Genomic DNA, 26826 nt, shown 5'->3' on the forward strand with positions numbered 1-26826 from the left:
TGATCAACATTATATTTAATCGAGGACTTAAATCCATTCTTCTGCCTGACTCTAGAGCACCCTAAGAGAAGAATAAACCCACCTTTATTTGACAATGCCTGACAAAAGGGATCAGCTAACTGCTCAGATTATATGTTTAAATGCACCCTTATGCAGCTTCCTTACATCATTTGACTGATGGCAACCCTTACTTAAAACTACCCTTTTATTCAATAAATTTCATATTATGCATTACAGCCAATTACCTTGTCTTTCTTCAGTTGCTACTGACACATCCTATTAGCACAAGCTTATTTGAAGATTATAGGACCTCTATTATTGTTCCAGCAGATTCCACCTTGGTCTGTCTTTTCTCCATGCCTTAGACTTTCCTTACTACTTGCACTGGAGGCTGGGAGCTTCGAGAACTGAGCCACATATCTGGACATACATCATTCACTGCCAATAATAATACACAGTTTGACAAATGTGACTCTAACAGAATATTTTTTGGATCTCCAAAGCTGTCTCTGTCAGAGATGAATAATAAGGAAAATTGTCTGAAAATCAGGAAAAATGACAGCAGCTCAAAAGTCAATGTGCAAAAATATGGAGTAGAGAGGACACCATTGATTATTTAGCAACGTGTTTAAAACAATGTAGAAACCCAGCTGATGAAGCACAGCTACCCACTGTTCTATGAAACAAGACTGAGTACATCTTTGCACTAATAAAAAAATACCACATGACTATTTAGCTGAGAAACATGACATTTAAAAGGTTCTGTAGTGTAGTTACTGTACTGTTTCATATGAGCACTTAACTATTGTTTTAATACACACTTGAACCTTCGTCAAACTATCATTAATAGATCTAATTGCTCAATACAATTTTGTCAACTTCTTGATAAATGGCAACAATTCCAGTTGTGTCGTTTGAGTGTTTCACATCATTTAGAGCACTTTCCATGTTTTCTATCATATTATAACGATGTGGAAGTGGCACTGTGTAGCACCTTTAGGAGTGGTTTAAGGGGCTTTGTAGTTGTCATTAGTGGATACTGATCAATCATGTAATTATGTAGGAATTATTGCATGAGCAATATTAATTACTACTGAGTAGTCATTTGATAGCTGGAGTGATCCCATTGCAGGATGGTCTCTTGTTTGCTTATAATGTGGTACAATTATTAATACAGATTTATTCATATTTAAAAGCACACCTTCAAATAGAGTAGAATCTACTCTACCTGTAAAGTGCTGGCAAACATCATCAGCAAAGGCAAAGTTCAAATGAGTGCACATAAGCAACGTAAATGATGCTTCTATGTATCAAACTGTTACATTGACATAATTTAGAAAAACATCACCAAGCAGATATTCTGACAGCAAAGGTCAAAGCTATCATCAACAATCCACACTGAAGGAGGGGACTGTGTGTGTGACACACGCACACACACAGTACATGTGGCCAGTGATAAGTTTAGGAATAGCTAGGTACTTCAGTGTTTTTGTTTTTATTTTTGTGTGGCACGTTATATGTGCTATAAATCTGTCAGTAAAATTGTGTAGACTCCAATGCACTCGATCTATTTAAGTTTATGTTTTAGTTTACCACAGTTAAATCATGCAGTTCTGCAATATAGTGGAAACCTTTGGCACATTAACCAAATGAAATAACCTTAACAGGGAAATTGGAGAAACTCAAACTGTAAAGACAAACACACCAAGCAGTACCAAAATCATGTAAAAGCAAAAGTCAATTGTGCTATTTCAAAGACAGCATAGATCTACCGTTTCTCCATATTACATTCGATAACACAGCTTGTGATCAAAGTCATCTTGCCAGGGTCTGTGCAGAGCATCGACAGATGTAAGTCTGGCTGTAAAAGTGCAGATCCAATAGTGTCTGGAGCTTAGTATTGCACAGATTTTTGTATAAGGCAGATTGGACTTGGCTTAAAGTCTTTTCCATTGCATAACGAAATCTGCTGATCACGGCACCTTTCGCTTTTAAAAATATGGACTTGTTACTGGTACACGTTTATAGAATATTAATTTTACGTGACACATTGCTGATGGTCTCTGTGGTAAAACTGCCCACTGGTCTGACCTTGTGTGAAAGCTCAGGATCATCTCATAAACAGCATGAATAGAGCTGATGGGGATGCAAAGGCAGAGGTGAGCAAAGGCACGTGGTTGTGATCAACAAAACCTCCAAAACAACAGCATATGCAAATTTGACCGTCCATTAGAAAAATGCGTCTTCTGACGTCTAATAAGTTGGTCTTGGGATGTGACAACACTTTGGTTATGCTTATTTGTTTAGGTTGTGGGGAAAATCATTGTAAGGATATTTAGTTAAGCGTAGGCAAACACTATGGTTTGGATTAAAATGAAAAGGGTTAGGAGAGCAGTGTCATGGTTACAACGATAACCATGTAGCTAAGGTCATGGAGTGGTCATGGTCATGAAAACAACATTGAGGACATGGAAAACAAACTGGTTCTGTGTGTTAAAATCCGGTGTTTTAGTGACCAAACCACCCGAAACAAACACCACGACACCGTCACATGGCTCCTTCTTTACTCATCATTACAAGTAAATGAAAGAGCCTGTATGTGTTTGTTCCTTCTTTTCTTGACATCATTCATCTGACGGGCTTCATACTTGGCAGCTGCATTTTTGTGAACCCAGGAAAGTGCAGTGACTGTCAACTACTTTGGTTGAGTGGTTTTCAAGAAACATGAAAGAGAAATATCAAAAGATAGTTAAAGACTATGCTAGGGATGGGAGAGTCATTAATGTCATTGTCGAGTTTACACTGCAGTTGCAAGAGTGCAAATTTCAATTTATAAACTTGTAATTGTGCTTCACTGAATGCAAACTGTACTCAAATCTATTACCGTCTGATGTGAAGCTGTTTTGAACGCTATGAGGATACTGAGAAGGCAGAAAAATGGTTGTTGTTTACTTCAAGTTTCACAAATAATTGTTTGTCTTATCCAGGTTTAACAAATTAAAGTCCAGACGAGCACAACAGTTTTTCAAAAAAAAGAAAAAAAAAGAAAAACTGATTTCAAACTGTTATTTTCTCTGGTAAGACGTATTTTATTAAACTATGTGTGAAAATAGCATCTGATTTTACAGTCAGCCATGCAGTAATACTACACTGGACTTAAAAGCATTTGCCCAGATGAGATATACACTGATCAGCCACAACATTATCATAGCTGACAGCCTGATGAAATGAATAACATTGATCATCTTGTTATAATGCAATGTTCTGCTGGGAGACCTTGACCTGACATTCAGGTGGACGTTTGACATGGTATGATAGAACTAAGTTGTTCACCCAGGTTCCACAGTCCCCAGATTTAAATCTTACTGAGCATCTGTGGGATGTGCCAGGACAAGCCTGATCTAGGTAGTTCCCACCCTGCAACCCACAAGACCCACAGAATTCACTGCCACCATCCCGGTGCCACAGGACATCCCCAGAGGTCCTGTGGCCATGTTCTACTGGGTGAGAGGAGTTTTAGCAGCATAAAGGGACCAACCCAATACTAGGCAGGTGGCTGTAATGTTGTGTTTGATCGGTGTACATGTCAATGATAACACTGATAAATCCATATTTAGTTGCCTGCACTTGAAGGCTGCAGATTTTTTGTCTGCACAAAAGCTAACATTTAATGTGTAGTCAGTTGATATTTCTCTAAACTTCAGTGATGATTTGCCTGTTCATTCACTGTGCACTACTAATAATATAATGACATGTAAGGTGCAACTTTCAACATCTAGTACCTATCACTCACAACCGTATTTAGAGTGGCATAAAGCCTTTCTGTTAGGTTAACTGAATTCTACAGCTGTCTGGGCTGCGGGTCAGGCATACCTGTTCAGTAGGTTTTACATTGTATACTGCACAAAATTAAACACAATTTTGCATGCCTCTTCTACTATGAGTATACTTAATGACTGGAGGCCCAGCAGCATGGACATTTTTTTTGTCATTTTTTTGTAAAGTCTCACAATCACCAGTAAGGCTTATGTACGGAATTAGAAGGAAAAAAAAAGTTAATTCTTTGAAGTTTTTTTTTGCTAATTATTGCATAAAACTTGAATTGACAACTGCATCTCATGTAATTAGAATATGGCGAAAAAGGTTAAATAATTTTCATTAGACATTGCATCAAGTGAAAAATATATTTAAATGAATTGTAAGCTGTTAGCGTCAAAGTTAAAACAAATAAAGGCCTGAAATATTTCAGTGTGGGCTGAGTCTAAAATATATGTATTTTTCACTTTCAGCAATATCTGATAAAAAAATATTGAACCTTTTCTACTGTATTCTAATTATATGGGATGCACTTGTAATTTATTATGTGATGTAAAACTTTTTTTTGTTGCTGTCATGCAAGACTGAATTGGAGTCAAACTGCGGCTTTATTAGTACAGCCTTGCTGTATGAAAATCATGATGTGTGACAGCAAAATCAAATGTATATAGGACAAAAATGCACATTACTGAATAAATTTGACTTGGAATTCAGATAAACTCAGCTTGCTGCTTGTGTGCCTAAATAACAAACACTCCTGAGATGTTCACTAAATCTGGATCTCTGTATCTTCGCATGAAATCACACTGTCTGCAAAAAGAGTGGTCTCCCTAATCATTTTACCTCTAAGCTCACCAAATTTCTCAGTTTCAACATTTTATCCATCGCCCTGAAAATTCTGTTTTAAGAGTGGCTCTGTGTATGCTGCTGTAAAATGTATTTGGATCCCTAAAGTAATCTGGAAAAGCAGGAAAACTATGTCATTCATTCAAGGATTGTGATGCCTACAAATGTCAAATGTCACTCACAAATGTCAACCTCTCCTGTGGTATGCCTCATTTGCCATTTTCAAATCAATGGTAGACCTTTCAAATTCAACATATTTACCTTATAGACCAATTAATCAGTCAGTCAACCTGTCGGTATGTCTGCTAGTTAGTTAAACTATCAGTAAGTACACCAGTCAATCAATCAGTTAGCCAGAGCATACTAGGAAGCAGTTCTCCATTTCATTACTTCTGCGAAATACTGACAAGTAAACAAGAGACACTGATTTGATATGTAGTTACACTATTATTTAATAATCATTGCAAATAAGAAGTTATCACATAATTTTCTCTTTTGTCCCCTTATCTATTTACTGCAGGAACTTGCAGACCATGGTCGGGTGGCCTAAACCTTTTATGTATGCTTCCACTGCAAGGATTGGCCCTGTAGAAACTCCTTTAGGGTTGTTCTCATGGGAGAAAAAAGTAGCTACTCCAGGCTTGATACTTCTAAATGGCCCTGAAAAACCGCTGTGTAATTTTTGATGCTGATTGGTTAATCTCAGAGAAGACAAATGTTGATTGGATCACAAGAAGTTTCTTGTGCTCCGGACAACAAACACTATTTTGCTACCCTCTCAAAGCCCTCACTGAGCAGCGGTCTTCTCCTCTCAAAGACCATCACCATCTTCCATGTAATATCCACCAAACAGGCTAACACAGCAAACTGCCATTGCTCTGTTTCCGACTTGCTCATTGAACTGGAGTTAGGTCTAGTCACTCCTATTTATTGCTGTTTTGGCACATTCTGCATTTAAATCACTGTCAAAGATGTTCAAGAAAGTATGTTACCCAAAAACTAAAGAAAGTACAAGGAAAAAACACTGAAGACAAATACAGGCAAGGAACCTGGGCAGGTATCCCAGACAAACAGTTAAAGGAGGGACAAACACCACTGCAAACACACAGAGAACTAATTGGGGATTGGCACGTAAGTGAAACCAATGTGAGCATGGAAGACAATCAGAAAGGCAGGAAAGACACAATCAGGGAATAAGCAAAAATACTGGAGACAGACAAGGGGTGTAACTTGAAAATAAAACAGGGAGAGAGAACAGACACAACAGTCAAGGTAGCACAGTAGAAGCAAGGAAAAGGAAAACTCTAAAAACACATTGGAGGTCCACTTTTAAAAAAAAAAGAAACAAAACTTTAACAAAAAATGACAATGACAACGTAACCTGGATTAACCACGCAAATCCTTTTGTACCTTTCTATCCTCCCTCTGTCCACAGTTGTACCTCAACAGCTGTACATTAACAATAGTATCCAGGACATAAAGCCTAGATTTTTCTTAGGAGACAGTTCACAGCTATTTGGGATGTTTTACAGTACCACTAGATATTGAGGAATGTCTGTGGGCTCCTTCAACACATAATTTAAAGCAGACAGAACCCACTCTAAATGAATGTTTACATGTACGGTGACCCTGAGAGCTGCAGCCATGTACTGCAGCTTAAAATAAAACCCGACAGCAAATAGCCAAAACAGAAGCAAATTTTCACTACAAAAGCAAACACCGAAACCAAATGTAAGGTTTTTGTTGTTTGTTCACTTTGTTCACTGCAGATATTGGTTTATTAACCCTGCTAGACTTGTGTATTTTGTAATGTTTCCTGTATTTGCAACATGTTTCAGAAAGAATACTGAGTAAGCAGCAGTCTGCTTTTTCTCTCTATCTGGTCAAAGGACAGCATGACAGACATGAAAAAAAAACTCATCACCTAGGTATATGGGTATGTACTAATGCAGATGTGTTGCTATATCAGCTGAAGACACTTGCAAGACTGAGAAATGGAGAATCTGGCAGCAGATAAAGAACTAAAAACATCTCTCAAATGCTCGATTATATTAGGATCAGGGTCAGTGTCTTTGTCATGCTCCTCAAAATGCCTTGTTACACCTCAGTAACACACACTTTGTTTTGTAAAAAAGCTCAATGTTTGTTTTTAATGTTAACTCTAAAGGGTAGCTTTTCCAACGACTGTAACCCCAAGTTCATGCTGCATATTGCATAACGTGGAGCTTCAATTTTTATTGCACAATCTAAGTGCTGTGCTCTTTTTTTTTTTTACATTTATTTGTCTAGGACTTTAAGGAAAAACTGGGTGGTTCTACTGCTGGGATTGATGTGGCAAGAGCTTCTTTTTTTCTGACATCGTTCCCACGTTTCAGAAGGCTTTTTAACGCAATAGACTGGTGCTTGAAATATTAAACAGTCAGCAAGTCACAGAGAGGCCTACTGGGCAATTGCCAATGCAACATGCACCTATTCAATCTATATTTCATGGTCATGAATGAATGAATGACTGGCTTTTCTTTATATAGCATTTTGATGATGGGAGGGGGACTTGTTAATGGCTAAGATTAGAGGTAAACCGAGAGGTAACAAGGGGTAGGCGGTAACTGCAACTACGATTTTCGTAATTTTTTGTAAAGGTTTTCCACATTCAGCAAGTACATGACAGAATGCGTGACAGATGGTGAAGTCTGCCATTATCTTGAAAGACAATAATAGGAGAAGGACTGATTATACAGTATATGCAGGATGTCTGTGTAATGTAGCCGCAAGGGGACACAAGCCAGTGTCTTATTGTGCCAGTCCCAAGCCCAGATAAATACAGAGGGTTGTGTCAGGAAGGGCATCCGCCGTAAAACTTTGGCCAAATCAAACATGCGAATCAAATGTATGACTTCCATACCGGATCGGTCGAGGCCCAGGTTAACAACGACCACCATCGGTGCTGTCGACCTACAGGGTGCCGGTGGAAAATGGATGACTGTTGGTCGAAGAAGGAGGGGAGGAGGTGTGTTCGTAGGAAGAGAGAGAAGAGGAACACCAAGAGTCTAGGACTGAGAGTAGGGACTTTGAATGTTGGAACTATGACAGGAAAAGGTGGCGAGCTGGTTGACATGATGCAGAGAAGGAAGGTGGATATACTGTGTGTCCAGGAGACCAGGTGGAAAGGTAGTAAAGCTAGAAGTTTAGGAGCAGGGTTCAAGTTGTTCTATCATGGTGTAGATAGGAAGAGAAATGGAGTAGGAGTTATCTTGAAGGAGGAGTTTGTTAGGAATGTCCTGGAGGTAAAAAGAGTGTCAGATCGAGTGATGAGCATGAAGCTAGAAATCAAAGGTGTGATGTTCAATGTTGTTAGTGGGTATGCTCCACAGGTAGGATGTGAGGTGGAGGAGAAGCAGAAATTCTGGTTGGACCTTGATGAAGTGATGCAGAGCATCCTAAGAAGTGAGAGAGTTGTCATTGGTGCAGACTTCAGTGGACATGTTGGTGCAGGAAACAGAGATGATGAGGAGGTCATGGGCAGGTTTGGTATCCAGGAGAGAAACGCAGAAGGACAGATGGTGGTTGATTTTGCAAAAAGGATGGAAATGGCTGTAGTGAATACTTTCTTCCAGAAGAGGCAGGAACATAGTGTGACCTATAGCAGTGGAGTTAGGAGCACACAGGTAGACTACATCTTGTGTAGACGGTGTAATCTGAAGGAGATCAGTGACTGCAAAGTAGTGGCAGGTGAGAGTGTAGCCAGACAACATAGGATGGTGGTGTGTAAGATGACCCTGGTGGTGAAGAAGATGAAGAGGGCAAAGCCAGAGCAGAGGACCAAATGGTGGAAGCTGAAAAAGGAAGAGTGTTGTATGACTTTCAGGAAAGAGTTGAGACAGGCATTGGATGGTCAGGAGGTGCTTCCAGATGACTGGACAACTACAGCAAATGTGATCAGGGAGACAGGTCGGAGAGTACTTGGTGTGTCATCTGGTAGGAAAGGAGATAAGGAGACTTGGTGGTGGAATGAGGAGGTACAGGAGTGGATCCAGAGAAAGAGCTTAGCTAAGAAGAAGTGGGACACTGAGAGGACTGAAGAGAGTAGACAGGAGTACAGGGAGATGCAGCGTAAGGTGAAAGTAGAGGTGGCAAAGGCCAAACAAGGGGCTTATGATGACTTGTATGCTAGGTTGGACAGTAAGGAGGGAGAGACTGATCTGTACAGGTTGGCAAGGCAGAGAGACAGAGATGGGAAGGACGTGCAGCAGGTTAGGGTGATAAGGATAAGGATGGAAGTGTGTTGACAGATGCCAATAGTGTGATGGGAAGATGGAAAGAGTACTTTGAAGAGTTGATGAATGAGGAAAATGAGAGAGAACGAAGAGTAGAAGAGGTGACTGTTGTGGACCAGGAAGTAGCAAAGATTAGTAAGGATGAAGTGAGGAGGGCATTGAAGAGGATGAAGAGTGGAAAGGCACTTGGTCCTGATGATATACCTGTGGAGGTATGGAAGTGTCTCGGAGAGGTAGCAGTAGAGTTTCTGACTGGGTTGTTCAACAGGATCTTAGATAGTGAGAAGATGCCCGAGGAATGGAGGAGAAGTGTGCTGGTGCCCATCTTTAAGAACAAGGGAGATGTGCAGAGTTGTGGCAACTACAGAGGAATAAAGCTGATGAGTCACACGATGAAGCTATGGGAAAGAGTAGTTGAAGCTAGGCTAAGGGCAGAGGTGAACATCTGTGAGCAGCAGTATGGTTTCATGCCAATAAAGAGTACAACAGATGCAATATTTGCTTTGAGGATGTTGATAGAGAAGTACAGAGAAGGTCAGAAGGAGCTGCATTGTGTCTTTGTAGATCTGGAGAAAGTTTATGACAGGGTGCCCAGAGAGGAACTGTGGTCTTGTAGGAGGAAGTCTGGGGTGGCAAAGAAGTATGTTAGAGTGGTGCAGGACATGTACACACGTGAACAAAATTGTTGGTACCCCTCAGTTAATGAAGGAAAAACCCACAATTCTCACTGAAATCACTTGAAACTCACAAAAGTAACAATAAATAAAAATTTATTGAAAATTAAATAATCGAAAACAGCCATTACTTTTGAATTGTTGATTAACATAATTATTTAAAAAAACAAACTAATGAAACAGGCCTGGACAAAAATGATGGTACCTCTATAAAAGATTGAAAACTATTTGACCAGAGTGACATGATTAACTCAGGTGTGTCATTTAATTGACATCACAGGTGTTTCCAAACTCATAATCAGTCAGTCTGCCTATTTAAAGGGAGACAAGTAGTCACCCTGCTGTTTGGTGAAAAGGTGTGTACCACACTGAACATGGACAACAGAAAGCGAAGGAGAGAATTGTCCCAGGACATCCGAAAAAAATGATAGACAAACATCTTAAAGGTAAAGGCTATAAGACCATCTCTAAACAGCTTGAAGTTCCTGTGACAACAGTGGCTCATATTATTCAGAAGTTCAAGACCCACGGGACAGTAGCCAACCTCCCTGGACGTGGCCGCAAGAGGAAAATTGATGACAAATTGAAGAGACGGATCGTTGGAATTGTATCCAAAGAGCCCAGAGCAACCTCCAAAGAAATTAAAGGTGAACTCCAAGGCCAAGGTACATCAGTGTCAGATCGCACCATTCGTCGTTGTTTGAGCCAAAGTGGACTTCATGGGAGACGACCAAGGAGGACACCACTGCTGAAAAAAAACTCATAAAAAAGCCAGACTGGAATTTGCAAAAATGCATGTTGACAAGCCACAAAGCTTCTGGGAGAATGTCCTTTGGACAGATGAGACCAAACTGGAGCTTTTTGGTAAGGCACATCAACTCTATGTTCATAGACTCAAAAACCAAGCATACGAAGAAAAGAACACTGTCCCTACGGTGAAACATGGAGGAGGCTCAGTAATGTTTTGGGGCTGCTTTGCTGCATCTGGCACAGGGTGTCTTGAAAGTGTGCAAGGTACGATGAAATCTGAAGACTATCAAGGCATTCTGGAGAGAAATGTGCTGCCAAGTGTCAGAAAGCTTGGTCTCAGTCGCAGGTCATGGGTCTTCCAACAGGACAACGATCCAAAACACACAGCCAAAAACACCCAAGAATGGCTGAGAGAAAAGCGTTGGACTATTCTAAAGTGGCCTTCTATGAGCCCAGATCTGAATCCCATTGAACATATGTGGAAGGAGCTGAAACATGCCATTTGGAGAAGACACCCATCAAACCTGAGACAACTGGAGCTGTTTGCTCATGAGGAGTGGGCCAAAATACCTGTTGACAGCTGCAGAACGCTCATTGACAAATACAGAAATCGTTTAATTGCAGTGATTGCCTCAAAAGGTTGTGCAACAAAATATTAAGTTATGGGTACCATCATTTTTGTCCAGCCCTATTTCATTAGTTTGTTTTTTTAAATAATTATGTTAATCAACAATTCAAAAGTGATGGCTGATTTTGATTATTTAATTTTCAATAAATTTTTATTTATTGTTACTTTTGTGAGTTTCAAGTGATTTCAGTGAGAATTGTGGGTTTTTCCTTCTTTAACTGAGGGGTACCAACAATTTTGTCCACGTGTGTATGAGGACTGTAAGACAGTGGTGAGGTGTGCTGTAGATGTGACAGAGGAGTTCAAGGTGGAGGTGGGACTACATCAGGGATCAGCTCTGAGCCCCTTCTTGTTTGCTATGGTGATGGACAGGATGACAGACGAGGTTAGCCAGGAGTCTCCATTGACTATGATGTTTGCAGATGACATTGTGATCTGTAGTGAGAGCAGGGAACAGGTGGAGGAGAATCTAGAGGCGTGGAGGTTTGCCCTGGAAAGGAGAAGAATGAAGGTTAGTCGCAGCAAGACGGAGTATCTGTGTGTGAATGAGAGGAACCCAAGTGGAAGAGTGAGGTTACAGGGAGAAGAGATCAAGAGGGTGGAGGATTTTAAGTACTTAGGGTCAACAGTCCAGAGCAATGGAGAGTGTGGAAAAGAGGTGAAGAAGCGTGTACAGGCAGGCTGGAACGGCTGGAGAAAAGTGTCACGTGTGATGTGTGATAGAAGAGTTTCAGCTAAAATGAAAGGAAAGGTTTACAAAACTGTGGTGAGACCAGGCATGTTGTTTGGTCTGGAGACAGTGTCCCTGAGGAAAAGACAGGAGGCAGAGCTGGAGGTAGCAGAACTGAAGATGCTGAGGTTCTCTTTGGGAGTGACTAGGATGGATAGGATCAGGAATGAGTACATCAGAGGGACAGCACATGTTAGAGCCTTTGGAGATAAAGTCAGAGAGGCCAGACTGAGATGGTTCGGACATGTCCAGAGGAGACAGAGTGAGTATATTGGTAGAAGGATGCTGAGTTTCCCACTGCCAGGCAGGAGGCCTAGAGGAAGACCAAAGAGGAGGTTTAAGGATGTAGTTAGGGAGGACATGAAGGTGGTTGGTGTGGGAGAGGAGGATGCAGAGGACAGGGTTAGATGAAAGCAATTGATTCGCTGTGGCGACTCCTGAAGGCAAAAGCCGAAAGGAAAAGAAGAAGAAGATGCAGGATGTCAGTGTGAACACTTTCTCGTGGCTGTTAAATGTATCCTTACAGTAGAAATAGGTTCAAACAAGCCTGAAATGTTTTAAAAGTGCATGGGGAGGATGTCACTGAGTAGTTGTCACCTACACTGGAGATGAAAACCTCAGGTCCTGAACTCTCTTCACTTATCCAAAACCAAAACCAAATATGTGGAAATTTCAGCTTGTGAGTTGGGACCAGAACCAGTTTGGTGGAGCCTTAAACAACATTATAGCCAATTTAGGCATTACTTCAGGCATGGATGGAGGCAAATTGATAATGTCAACACTCTGTCCAGAATAAACCACTGTCAGACCTGATGAACCAGGGCAAGCACCTAAGGTTGACTGTCTCAAATAACTAGCTTTGATTATATGTTCACGTATCTCTGAAATGCTAAGCTAATAATGCCTGTATTACAATGCATCATATGAGTCAAACATGTTAGATATTATAGTAATTGCTACTGTGAAGAAAAAGCTAAGATAGGAATGCATAGATGATATAGTGGTATTATTATCTACAAGATTTAAAAGACTCAGTCTATTCACATATTTTTGTGTTGGTAGTGTCAGGCTGCTTTTATGTTTCAGGCCATCCCAAGGCATAGAGTTCCTATCCTATGAAGACATTACGTTCCTGGCTTTGGAAAATGTACATATAAAGCACACTCTAAGAAGACACTGTGTTAGTAAACATGTCCGCATCCATTAAGGGCTATTGCTAGCACACATGGAATACTGGGGCAATATTCCTCCTTGGCTGTAAAAAGGTCAGTTAAAAGCCACCGAACCACTCCCTGACCTGATTGGCTATTTCCAGGTGCTACCACCACTTGCTCTGAAGTGCTCCTCCAGGGCAAATCCCTAACCTCACAGACCAGAGGTGATGATTGCTCAAGAGTAGAATCTCAAGCAGTTTTCCAGGCGAAAAAATGTCATTGTGCTATTGCAGGTAGAATATAGCCATCGTGGTGTCTAACCTCAACATGACATGCAAGGTGCATGGCTTAGACTTAGACTTAGACAGACTTTATTAATCCCCAGGGGGGAATTCTGGAGAGGCTGTGGCACAAATCCCAGAACCCCATGAAGCACAAAGAGTTCAAGGAGGTTAACGCGCACCGATTGCAACATATTCATGTAGTTTTAGACATACCGTCATAAACAGGAGTTGAGTCACTGCTGCTGGTAATGCATCTGGTAACTCAGCCACAGACACAGTATCTGGTCATTAGCGCCATGCTGTCAATTGCTCTTGGCACAGTTGACAGTGCAATCCACCTAAGCCATGAGCTTTTTCACAGACAAGGTTCTGGAGCACACCCAGAGCTGCCTACTGACATAATTCATGACAAGAACAACTGGCAATTATTCACTTAAAAGTGCAAAAGTACATGTCTTACCTGTATGAAATTATAATACACATTTCATACTTTCGTGTAAGCAATATTTCATTCAGTTTTACTAGACCGAGAATATAGAAGAGGGCTTTTTAAACTACATATACCGACATGATAAAAAATAATAAGAGGTTCCAAAATCTGTAGTGACTCATTGACATACAAAACTGTCTCCACAATTCTTGTTTGACAAGAGAATTCATTTTCTCCTGTAAGATAGAGGGAGTGAAAATATAAAGACGCTTATGGAAAAATCCTTAGTGCTAGCGCATGACACAGCTAATGTTACTAACTTTACTGCTTGATCACATGCCCACAGGTCACAGCTCAATAGGCACTGAAAAGCTAAAGGACATTCAGAAGCGGTTTGAAACCAATCAGTAAGGACTGAGTGGGTTACTGTGTTAATTCTTCCCTGATGTGCTTCCATGCCACCTAAACTCAGTGCTGTGTATATCAGTTTGCTTCTTACCTGCTCTCTATGCTCACGCTGATACGGAAACTAAGTCTCAAATCATGGGCCGGAGTCATGACCGTGTTCAAATGTCTCCTCTTGAAAGATTTTCAAAAACACCAGGAGAAGTCAGCATTTAAGGGCAGCAGGATTTACTGAACCCAGGAGCAGTTCTTAGAAGTGATTTGTAACCCCAAGAAAAACCAGAGATACTAAGCTGTACATCGTCTTTTGTGTTGTGAGAGTTGGTTATTTTTCCACGCCTAAAGGGCATATTTTAGAGAGACAGTTTTGACACCATTATACTTTTATAAATCTATTGGTCAGATCTTGACATCAGGTTATCATATTTCCCCACTCGGTCACACCCTACAGATGACATGCACATTAGGTTGTCACAGGGTCATGTTTTACAGAGAAGATACCCAGACATGTTCAGACATTGCCTCAGCCTCCCTGCATATTTTATCTCTATTATTTTGTAACAGATTTCATGTATACTATACTTTTATGTATTTTTAAGTTTCTTATACACCTCTTTTAAAAGTTATATTGCCTTAAGGTTACATCATTATGTTTTGATTACTCCATATATAATTTTCTAAAAAGCATGTGATCTGTCTTTACACCAAAATAGATGTTTTACTTTATGATTTTGCAGCTGTGTGTGTGTGTGTCGGTATGTGTCCTCTTCAGACACACACACACAAATTCATCAAAACATCAGTGACTACTAGAACCTCCATTATTATGTAGTTCATACACGTCATAACTGTATTCTTCAGGTTAATAGCATTTGCCATAATTATATCATCTTTTACTTTTAGTATACCACACCCAAAAATATTACACAACAACATATATACTGTATTTTAATGCAGTTGAATTCCCAGTAAAGCAATGTTAGAGAACAAACTGTGTATGAAATAGTAATTAAAGCACAGACTACATATTAACTAGGATTCACTTTAAAGCTATCGTCTGACAAAACCACCATACACATAAATTTAAAAGTTGTGCTGAGAATTTAGTGGTATTTCCATGTAAAATGATCACTTAGAGAGCAACTTAGAAGCATAGAATTGAATTTCTCCCAGGATGCAAATACAGTTCTTTTCAAAAAAAAAAAAACCTGAACAGGGTGTCTTGGTCTCATACTAATTTTCATCTGTGCTCGCTGTTTTGATGTTAACTGTGTAGAGAAAGTCTTCAGAAAGGAAGTGTGTACAGCAGCAGCTCAACTGTATTTACACCTCCAGATGGTGAAACAATCTGTTCAGAAGAGGGCTAACCCATTTTTGCAGTATTTTGAGCTGAACACTGAAAGGGACATATTGGGGACTTGCAAGACTTTTATTCAGAGGCACAAAAAGGGACCTTTAAAAAAAGGTAATTAAATATAAAGTGCAGTGGCATAGTGTGAAGGAACAATCTTTTATCACCAAGTTGATTAACATTGGGATACATCTGTGGCACAGCACAACCAGCTTAATGCTACTGCAACAGTTGCTGAGAATACTTCTCATCCAGGTCCCAGGTCAATATGTTCCATGGTTAAATGGAATATAAAACGGTGTTCTGAGAATTACACATCTGCTGACAAATATTCAGTCATTTTCGTGTGATCACACATATGTCACAACCCTTCGGGACATTCTAGAAAAGACAAAGAGTGTTAGTTTTGCATTAATAAAGAATAAAATTACTTTCAGGTCAGGCCTCTGGAGATTAGTTCTCAGAGACCCCAATTATGGTAAAATGTATTCTGAAATGCATGTAGCAAAAAATATGGTACTGGCAAGTGATCTGTAGTAGTTATTATTTTACAATTGAATGTTTATAGAACGACACATGCATTGTGCTTCATATAATATCTTTTACAGTTGCATTGTTGCACATTAAATTTTTCAAAGCGCAACTGGTTCAGTTGCATTCAAGTATTTTTGTCTCCCGATATATTCTGGCAAACCAAAACTCAGGTTGCCGTCTTGGCAAAACAAAATTTTAAATCGACTTGCGAAGATCATGCAGTCTTGAGTTTCCAGTGACCTCTACAACTCCTAGTTTTCTACACTGGGATTACTGAAAACACATGTCTATTTCTTCTGTAAAATTGACTATTATATTTTAATTTGTTAGGACTGACTAGCTTTTGGAGCCGGCCTCAAGTGGACATTTGAGGAACTACAGGTTCTGGCACTTCTGAGATGGCTTAACTTTTTGCTTGATATCAGTCTTTTCACCAGATAGTAACTTATGCTTGTCTTCACATGTGATGGGTGAGTAAGGTGTTGATGCAAAGCACACACTTTATTTGACAACGACTCACTGTATATTCAGATTGTAGCTGAGATATAATTTGTAATATTCTTAAAAAAATAACACTTCCTTTGATTAATTGCAAAAATCTTAAAAATGTAAAACAAAAATAAATGATTGCAATATAGCTGCTGCCCATGGGTGCCCTACTAAGTCATTTTTATTCATGAATGAATTAGAGTCACTTAACAGATGTCACCCGTCACCTACCTGTTTTTTTTTTTAAATAATTTTGCAATAATGATTTTCATTTTTCTGCACTTGACCTCTTGAATAATTCAGCAGCCACAAATCAATGTCAACAAACAATCATTTTGTCATTCAACAAATTACATTGCTCTGTTGTTCTGTGTCCTAACAGGTCAATCAACAAGCTAAACAAGGGTGTTATACAATTCAACGAAAATTGAATAAATAAAAGAATAAGTAAAAGCAACAATGTGAGACCTTCAGTTCAAGGTCTGGGGATTTAATTTGAGAACTGCAACAACAGAGTATTCAATACGAAAACATTGAGTCAACAAAAATGTTAAAGGAGCAGCTCACCTGACTGATGCACTCTAAAGATCAATCGCATTACTGGTCCTTGCTTTGCCACAAAGGGCACTGGGATGACACCCTGATCCAACTCCCAAACCATAAATCATTCATGACCAGCAGTTACACAGGCAAAGCTGCCAGATAAGAAGACAGAGCCCTGACATTTTCCTGCTGGGAATACTGTAGATACACAAGAGACTGTAGTCTGAAACGTCCTCATTTTTCTTACCTCTGAGTTAAGTCACATGTGAAACTTAACTATATATCTAATTCTTTTTTCCCCAATCTCTGTATATTTGTCTCTCCAGAACATGACTTGAAGATGAGCTGTCCTCAGACTGAGTTAGAAGAGAAGGACTGTCCTCCTCCAGAGGAATTAGAGTGTAAAATCTGTTACCAGCGCTACAATGTCCACAACCGGAAGCCTAAGATCCTGGACTGCCTACACCGGGTCTGCGCCCGCTGCCTCATTAAGATCCTGGACATTGCAGACAGTGCAGGGTGCATCTCCTGCCCCTTTTGCCGACACCAAAGTGAGATTACAGAGTTTGAGGTTTCAGCCCTGCCTGATGATGTTAACATCATGTCCCGCTTGGCAATGCGGGATAAATCCTGGAGCTCCGACCAGAACAGAGAGGTGGTCCTGACTCCAAAGAGTTTCTCCTCGTCCAGCTCATCTCATGACTCCTCCAACTGCCTGGTCATCACTATTATGGAGGTGCAGAGGGACTCACAGCACTCCCCGAGCCAAAATGGCAGCTCTGATGTCTATGCTGAGCCAAGCCTGGATTCAGTATCGATAGGCTCCAATGGTCCGGCAGATCAAGACGCCCTGTCCAAGTTCTGTAATCATGTCCCGCGCATTCTGGTCTGGCTGCTGGGTTTCTTATACTTTGGCTCATTGCCTCTAGGAATCTACTTGTTGGTGGTTCAGAGAGTGACTCTGGGCATTGTATGTGTTAGCTTAGTGCCATCAAGCCTGACAGTGTGCCTGGTCTATGGATTCTGCCAGTGCCTGTGTCAGGGTATGTGTGACTGCTCCTCAAGAGGCTGACAGGATGGTAGCTGAAGATTGGTGGTCCTGGGACAGGGATGAAGTCAGCTGCAGAAATGGGTAATAAAATGCCCAAAGGTTTAATAAGCCCAGCAGTCAGTTATCGTTATATGAATAAAGGGCCAGTGAGGAAAAATAAGAAGACCACCTTCTGTGGTGTGCTGTTCGTTTCTTAGGCCCGCTGTTGCAACTCAGATACCAGCTGGGTCAAGAGGAACAGAACCACCGATGACCTGTGTCAATGGGAGGAGAGCTGAAACCTACATTTCTGTGATGTACGTACTTCTGTGACCTTTCTTTGTTCTGTGTTGTGTGTATGACCTAGTCAAACATAACATTCGAAAACAGACTTTTAATCATTGACTTACATAACAATAGCACAGAGAAGAGTCCTGGGCCCTCATTTATCAACACGGTCAACCAGCAAGTATCATTGATCGTTTTTTTAAGTCAAAGGTAGGATTTAATCATTTGGAGCTTGAGGATGGTATGTAGAGTACTTTCTGGTCAAAAAGAGTGCCACAAATGAAACACTGCAAATCAAAAGGGAATGGTATTTAGATAATTGAGATTGTAAAGAAACACACCAAGTATTGTAGTAGTCTGTGTCAGGATACAAATGTGTCTAGGAAGAATTGCATTTGTGCATGTTTAGATAACCACCAGCTGCCAATAACCAAAAGGGAGGGAAACTAATACTGTCTGTGATTTAGGCAAATAGTTAAAAGCAAAGGCACCTCTTAGACTGACATCTATGGCTTCAGTAGTATTAGTCTGTTGATAAGCCTGTTGATGTAACTAGTCTGTTGTCATATTTTCACTTAATGGCTGAAACACTGCTCTCAAGGCTTGTGTGACTGGCAGGCCATATTGCTTCAACTGCAAGCGAAGTGACTTGACAACATATGTGTATTGTTGAACAGAGTAATGGATACTTCAGAAAACAACTGTCTATTTGACTAGATTTTTCAGACGTAAAATTCCAAACAATCCATACATTTGGAAAAAACACATTTTCACTCGATGCACATTTGTGCCACGTTTAAATACAGAAGAGCAACTGAGAAATGTAAACTGACCATAATACTGTAGCTGGTAGAGTAGTAGCTTTAAGCAGAGGTGTGATGAGGATGTTATAATCATTTATTGAATGCGCATTTCTCTTTTTTTCACTTTCTCCTTTTCTGCCTCAAATACAGATACAAACCATTTAGGCTGTTGGGGTGAAAAGATGTCGGGCCAGTGAGGCATAAAGCAGAATCATATCTCAGGTTTTTTGGTCTTTCAGTAACACACATTCCATTCAGTTTCAGCAATTCTGTTGTGTTTGATTGTATGGTACAGATAAAAAGCTTATTCTGCTCAAAGATATACAGTGCCTATCATAAGTATTCACCCCTTTGATGTTTTACCCTTTTATTGCTTTCATAAATCAATCATGGTCAATAAAATTTAGCTTTTTTAACAAAAAAATTATTGGAAAAACCTCTTTAATGTCAAAGTGACAACAGATTTCTATAAAGTAATGTTAATGAAAGAAAATTATATAAATAAAAATAATTGTTTGCATAATTATTCACCCCCCTTTTTAATTTAATGGTCTAATTCAATAGAGGTCCATCAAATTGTTGCCAATAGTCTCACAATTAGTGAAATGAAGATTACCTGAGTGGTGTGGGTGTGTTTCAAGTGATTGAGTTGTAAAACACCTGTGTCTGAAGGGTCCAGAGAGTGGTTGATCAGTATTCCTGGCTACCATTACACCATGAAGACAGAAGAACACTCTAAGCAACTCAGGGAAAGGGTTATTGAGAAGTACAATTCAGGGGATGGTTACAAAAAAATTTCCAAGGCACTGAACATCCCCCGGAGTTTAGTGAAATCAATTATCAAGAAATGGAAGGAATATGGCACTTGTGTGAATCTGCCTAGATCAGGCCGCCCTCATAAACTGAGTGACCGTCAAGTGGAAGAAGATTCTTTGGTCTGATGAGACCAAAATTGAGCTTTTTGGCCATCAGACAGGACGTCATGTTTGGCCGAAACCAAACACTGCACATCACCAAAAACACACCATCCCCACTGTGAAGCATGGCGGTGGCAGCATCATGCTGTGGGGATGTTTCTCAGCAACTGGACCTGGAAGGCTTGTAAAGATAGAGGGCAGAATGAATGCTGCAAAATACACTGAAATCCTGGGGGACAATCTTTCTCAGTCTGCAAGAGAACTACGTCTTGGGAGAAGATTTCTTTTCCAGCAAGACAATGATCCAAAACATACTGCGAAAGCTACACAGGAATGGTTAAAAAAGAACCAGGTAAATGTTCTGGAGCGGCCGAGTCAAAGCCCAGACCTCAATCCTATAGAGAATTTGTGGCTGGACTTGAAAAGAGCTGTTCATGCCCAATACCCGCGCAACCTGACAGAGCTTGAGCAGTTTTGCAAAGAAGAATGAAGCAAAATTGCAGTGGGCAGATGTGCAAGACTGATTGAGACCTATCCACACAGACTCACTGCTGTGATTGGAGCCAAAGGTGCATCTACTAAATACTGACTTGAAGGAGGTGAATAATTATGCAAACAATTATTTTCATTTATATAATTTTCTTTCATTAACATTACTTTATAGAAATCTGTTTTCACTTTGACATTAAAGAGTTTTTCCAATTTTTTTTTTGTTAAAAAAAAGCTAAATTTTATTGACCATGATGGATTTATGAAAGCAATAAAAGGGTAAAACATCAAAGGGGGTGAATACTTATGACTTATGACTGTAGACGAATTCCACAGAAACGAAATTCCACATATTTAAACTATTATGTGTTTTAACAATTGCTTACATTTTTATGTAATTTAAAATGCTTTGCACAGTAATATCACAGAAAACTGCTATTTATGAGAAAGACTACTGAAGATTTAACTCTCTATTCGCGGTTCCAAATTGTAGTTTTCCATACAGCTGTCTGCCCATTTTGTTGTGCCAGAAATGAGTCTTTTGAGACACTGGAAATTGCTGCAGTTTTACCCAGAAATAGCTGACATTTCCAGCAGTACATAAAATAAAGGTCTAGACTATGACTTGCAGTTCATGAGCATGGTGGATTAAAATTTGTGGGTTTTATCAGTTCATACTAATAAGTTTGTTTGGACCAAATACGCAAATTCGACAAATACCGCCTTTCTCGTACTTACAAGCATTGTCTGTTTTACTAATGGGAGTCAGTTTAGAGCCTTTTCTGCACAATGTTGATAACTGAGGGACCTGGAATAATATTTTTTTTCCATCTATTCAACAACAAAATCCAGGTAATAATATTTTTTTATCAAGCTGAATATGTAACATTATTGAAAAAAATCAATATGTGATTAACCATTTCTGTACAATGTAAGTCCTATTAGTTCTTTTCGGTTTGGGCTCAATATTTTCTTTTCTTATGTTGCCTTATGTTTCTGTTGTCAGCTTCTTTCATTCTCCATTTCTTTACAAGTGTCTGTACCAATTCCTTTTGTTTTCCTGTTTTTCTGTCAATGATACACTGACTGTTGTGCTCAGCTTAGTACTACACTACTGACTACAGATGTTACTAGACAATGAAATAAATGGAAAGTAATTTTCTATGCAATGCTTATGTGCTCATTTTTGCACCTTCTGATTCGCTGGGATTATTAAATGTCAACAAGTGACACAATCAAAATTACTGTCTTGCATAATTGGTCTCACCAAGCTCAGGGAGACACGGAGTTGTTGTCACACCTCAAACCTACAAAAAAAAAAATCACAAAAGAGATAACAGCTGTGTCATTTCGAGAATTAACCCTTTCAATATTCAATTAATAGGATTTCTGTCCACTCTTATCCCAACTTTTAACAAGATTTTTTTCCAAACCAGCACTAGTGTGACGAGACAAAGGACTGGCTACACCAGACTACTGTCAGGTGAACAAGATGGCAATCTGCTGAAGAGAAACACAGCAAAAGAACCCTTTATTTTACTGTTAATGATGTTAACTTAGGACGACAGATTTCTAATCTGACAAAGATCAATCAGCGCCTCCACCTTTTTTATAGTTCTATCATGGCCAAACATACAGAGTAATGAGACTGATTTCTACAGTAGAACCAGCTGGAGACAGACATCATAAGAAGTTAAAGAAAAAAGAAACAAAGACATGAGCGGCGACAGGCTCCAGCAGCAGGTCAGACCAGAGAAAGAGATTTCATTTTCTGCCTGAGTTGGCCAGATTTGTTAGATACTGTGCTTGTCAGTGGAGCCTTTGTCCTGCTGGTTGTACCATCTGTCAACTACAGGACCTGCTTTTCATCTTTCTGAGCTGAGTGGCAGGTTCTATTAAAAAAAACTCTTGTCCCCTACATCTGAAGAAAAATTATTAATTTGTTCTAAATTTGCTTAACTTGAATAAGAGAGCACAGTCCAGGTTACTCAGGGTAATCCACTCACTGCACTGTCAGTAGATTTCATAGCAATTTTCATTTCTTTGATACTAATTAGTATTCTTACTAATTTGTACAGCTCACATTATAGCTTCCAGCTTTCAAACACGATTAACCCAACAGATGTCGTGCCAAGTAGAAGAATAAGCTCTTCACTAGTAAGCACAAAATACAATGAGGTTAGGAGTCCAGCTCAGTAATGTCACAATGATGACTGTAATGTATATTGCCACCATGTGTGTGCTGTAAAGAGAAAGCTGACTGTGAGTATATTATTTATATGTAATTAAAATTCATACCCCTGCATCTCCCGGAAAGCCCTGAAAATGTTAAATGTTTTAGTGATTGCATGTTTAAATATCACCAGGTCACAGGTCTACTTGTAGCCTTTATTAGCATTTAAAAGATCACCAAAATAACTAAAAAGACTGCAGGACTTTGATAGTGTATTTCAGAATGCAATTAATTTCACATGCAAAGTGAGAACCAGAGACGGATTAACTTTGAATTAACAGTCCCCCCTTCATCAATAACATGCTCACATGAATGTGCTTCGAGGATCAGTGTCTTAGCAGGTTTAGCACTCCCTACGAGCTGCAGTGAAATGCTGGACTTCAAGTATGTGAAAAGGTAAGGAAAAAAAGAGTAACAATTACAGTTTCCCAGGGCCTCTGTGACAAGGCTCAGCGAAGTTGAATGATCCTATTGTGGACTTCTGTCATTTTAAAAAAAAGTGAGATTTTACCAAATGTCATGAAACAAGAACGGGATGCAGCCGAGGTTTCAGATGGTGGGAAGATGCTACATATGGCAACGAGTAAAACCTTATTTTGATCAATTCTGTACACAGAATCATCCTGGAGTACATCAAATTCATTTCCAGTGAGAAGTCTGTTAACATTCCTCATTGATATTTTTTGCACCGCTACACATGCACATCTTTTTATTTTTTATTTTTTCCATTTCTGAAAAGTCACAACCTTGTAATGCGTATCAACCTTGTTAGCGTACAGCGTAACCTAAAACAAACAAAAACAGAAATCACACGTTCTGGTAATCATTGCATCTCATTGCTCTTGGCTGGGCTGGGTCTGATATAATAAGACAGTAGAGCAATATACACTCCCCTCCAAAAGTATTGGAACAGTGACACCGAGTCCTTTATTTTTGCTGTAGACTGAAAACATTTGGGTTTTACATCAAACGATGAATATGAGACAAGAGATCAACATTTCAGCTTTTATTTCCAGGTATTTACATCTGAATCTTTTGCTCACATGAAAAATAGGTGGGTTCAAGCAAAAGGTGCTATATTCTAAATTGTGTATCAGATCTAGATGCAAATACCTGGAAATAAGAGATGAAATGTTGATCTCTTGTCTCATATTTATTGTTTGATAGCAAATGCTTTCAGCGTATAGCAAAAATAAAGGAATTGGCCTCACTGTTCCAGCACTTTTGGACAGGAGTGTGTGTGTAAAAAATATTCTATGTGGAAAGGGTCCAGCTCTGGCTACTGTGACCTTCCTTAACAATCTGAACTGGGATTGGCTAATTTTAATTGAATTTCTGTATTTTTGCTTTTTGTTTCTGGTTTCTGCAGTGTTTAATAGTGAACTCAGTGTGTAGGGGGCAAAGAAAGGAGTTCTCTGTACATGTCACAGCTGCCACTCAATTACTCCTTTAACTAACTCGTGTAAAAAACAAATTACTAGCAATATGATAACAATTGAAAAATACCACGGGCAGCCCTGTTTTGATATGTAATGCCCCTCCGCACCGATGCTGGTCAAATTTATTTTATTGTGGCAGGTCTGTGACAGTCAGTGGTTTAAAATTTGCATTATATGTATAAAACATCCAAGATAGCACCTAGAAAGACGCCAGGTATAGTGGTACTTTAGAAGGATAACAAGGAACTAGGTAGATGACTAATGAGGTATAGCTCTCCTTTTACAATGGTCTCTCTGCCTATGGAACACACACACACACACACACACACACACACACACACACACACACACACACACACACACACACACACACACACACACACACACACACACACGTTTGTACTTCTATCTTAGTGAGGACATCCATAGGCGTAATGCATTTCCTAGAGCCTTACCCTAACCTTAACCATCACAACTGATCGCCTAACCCTAACCCTTACCCTAACCAAACCTCAATTCATACCTGTTCTCTAAAAACAAGTCTTCACCCTCAAACATGGCTGTTTCAAAGTGAGGACCGGCCAAAATGTCCTCACTTTGTAAAAATGTCCTCACTTTGATAGTTAAATGCAGAAAATGGTTCTCACAATGTAGCAAGTACAAGAACACACACACACACACACACACACACACACACACACACACACACGTTTGTTTTTCTATACCGGTGGGGACTTACCATTGACTCCCATTCATATCTAACTCCTAACCCTTACCCTAACCTTAACCAACACCAAATCAATGCCTAACCCTAAACAAACGTTTTTGCACTTTTACATTTTTTATTAACAACAACATGGCCAAGAAAACGGTGTTGCCACCCGTGGGGACCTCATTTTAGGTCCCCACCGTAAGACAAATCCCCACCTTTATAGCAAATAGTCAGGTCAAAGTCCCCACCGGAATAGCAGAAACAAGTACACACACACACACACACACACACACACACACACACACTCTTTCTGAACTGTTGCTATAGAGACACTAAAAAAATTGTCAGAACCACTAAGATATTTTCTCTGCTATGGCTTGAGTGACAATGGCTGCTGACAGCTGGAAAAAACAGACCACTGGCTCTGGAGCACAGCACTAATACTGCCAAGCCCGTGTCATTTTAGTGTGTGGCGTACCAAACAAACAAACAAAAAGAAGGAAATATGTATCAGGTATTGTGGGACAACTGCCAACCACAGTGGTAAGATTCAAACCAAAATGGCACTGTAGGTAAATGCAGAAAAGGTTCCCATGGTGATTCAATGAATAGGCTCTTATTTCTATTAAAACTGATGTGATGAGTGCAGTTATTGCCAAAGAATGAAAACCACAAAAAACAAGCTATGTTTTGCAGTCTACAATTAGCTATGAACATCTGTGCACCTACTACAATCATCTATACTTCAGTAAAGCACCCAAGTACAATTACATACACCAGATGTCAGAATAAACAAATGCATCAAATCCTGCTCTATAATTTCTTTTTTCATATAAAACTTGGTACGTCTATTTCTTCCCATCCTTCTCTTTACAAATTTGCAGTTGGGCTCTCTCCCGCGTCATCTGAGAGCTGCACTGAATAAAAACGCTACCAACCAAGGTAAGTTGTAGCAAAATTAATGAGGGTGCAGCTAGATAAAGTGTTGCATTTACTGTGAAATTAAGCAATTACAACGTCCTCTTTACTCTGCAATGCTTAATTCAATTATGTGCTCATTTGCTACAGTTCTTAGCACTGTCTTCACAGCTTACCTGACTGTCTGCCTGAAATGTACAGCGTTGTTTGAGTTGCTACATTCCGTCTGACAAATGCAGCCTGCTTCACTATGTTTAAAACATGCCTGTATAAATGTGTATTAAATGACAAAATCGCGACACTTGTTAGTAACTGATATAGCACCAGTGGTATTAGTGGGAGTAATAGAGCATAACAACAGCAAGTAATAAGTACCACAAATACAACTAGCATATATGTTTATATGACCGTGTGTGTCTGAAGTTTACATGTGCATTTGGTCCTGCTGCCGCCTCTTGTCCAGCTCATGCTTGCAAATGAGAACTGGTTCTAAAATATTTTTTACCTGGTAAAATAAAGGTCAAATAAATAAATAAATAAAATAGCAGCAATGGACGAACACTCAAAAATCTGTTGACCAGAGTCAGAGTGAACTCAGAATGAAGAATTGCAATCTGACACACACAAGTGTTCATCAATTTGTGCTTTCTGAGAGGTGGAGGCTGATAGTCGATGGTTTATCAACGAGATTAGCTGATCAATTGCAACTACATTTGAGTAATCTAAACGTAATCACTTTAAGCAAAAATGATAATAATAATAATAATAATAATAACAAAAAAACATGAAGAGTTTCAGTCTGATCAGTTGAGGCGACAGTTGAGCCAAATGCGTAGCTTTCAAGCTTGTTTGGCAACATGGGTGAAGCTCCAACTGACCTGCCTGTCATACAGCAGAGTAGCTGGTAGACAAGTTTGGAACACCCATCCATCCATCCATTATCTATACACTGCTTCATCCTCACTGGTGTCGCATGTCAGACCTGACTTAGCATGACGGTAGGGGACACCCTGGACAGTTTGACAGTCTATCACAGGGCTACATATAGAGACAAACAATCACACTCACATTCACACCTACAGACAATTT

The 26826-nt window shown here is 39.6% G+C and overlaps 2 protein-coding genes across 2 annotated transcripts in view; one reads left to right on the forward strand and one right to left on the reverse strand.

Moving 5' to 3' along the window:
- Window positions 1–21599, forward strand: part of zgc:165481 (uncharacterized protein LOC100073327 homolog) — a 32078-nt gene extending 10479 nt beyond the window's left edge. The window contains exon 2 of the mRNA XM_051960542.1: window positions 17235–21599. Within this exon, the coding sequence (XP_051816502.1) occupies window positions 17235–17980 (746 nt within the window). The 3' untranslated portion in view covers window positions 17981–21599. The remainder of the gene's footprint in view (window positions 1–17234) is intronic.
- Window positions 1–26826, reverse strand: part of cep89 (centrosomal protein 89) — a 79599-nt gene that overhangs the window by 26984 nt on the left and 25789 nt on the right. The window lies entirely within an intron of this gene.

This window comes from Acanthochromis polyacanthus, chromosome 2, assembly GCF_021347895.1.
Source record: "Acanthochromis polyacanthus isolate Apoly-LR-REF ecotype Palm Island chromosome 2, KAUST_Apoly_ChrSc, whole genome shotgun sequence".
NCBI lineage: Eukaryota > Metazoa > Chordata > Actinopteri > Pomacentridae > Acanthochromis > Acanthochromis polyacanthus.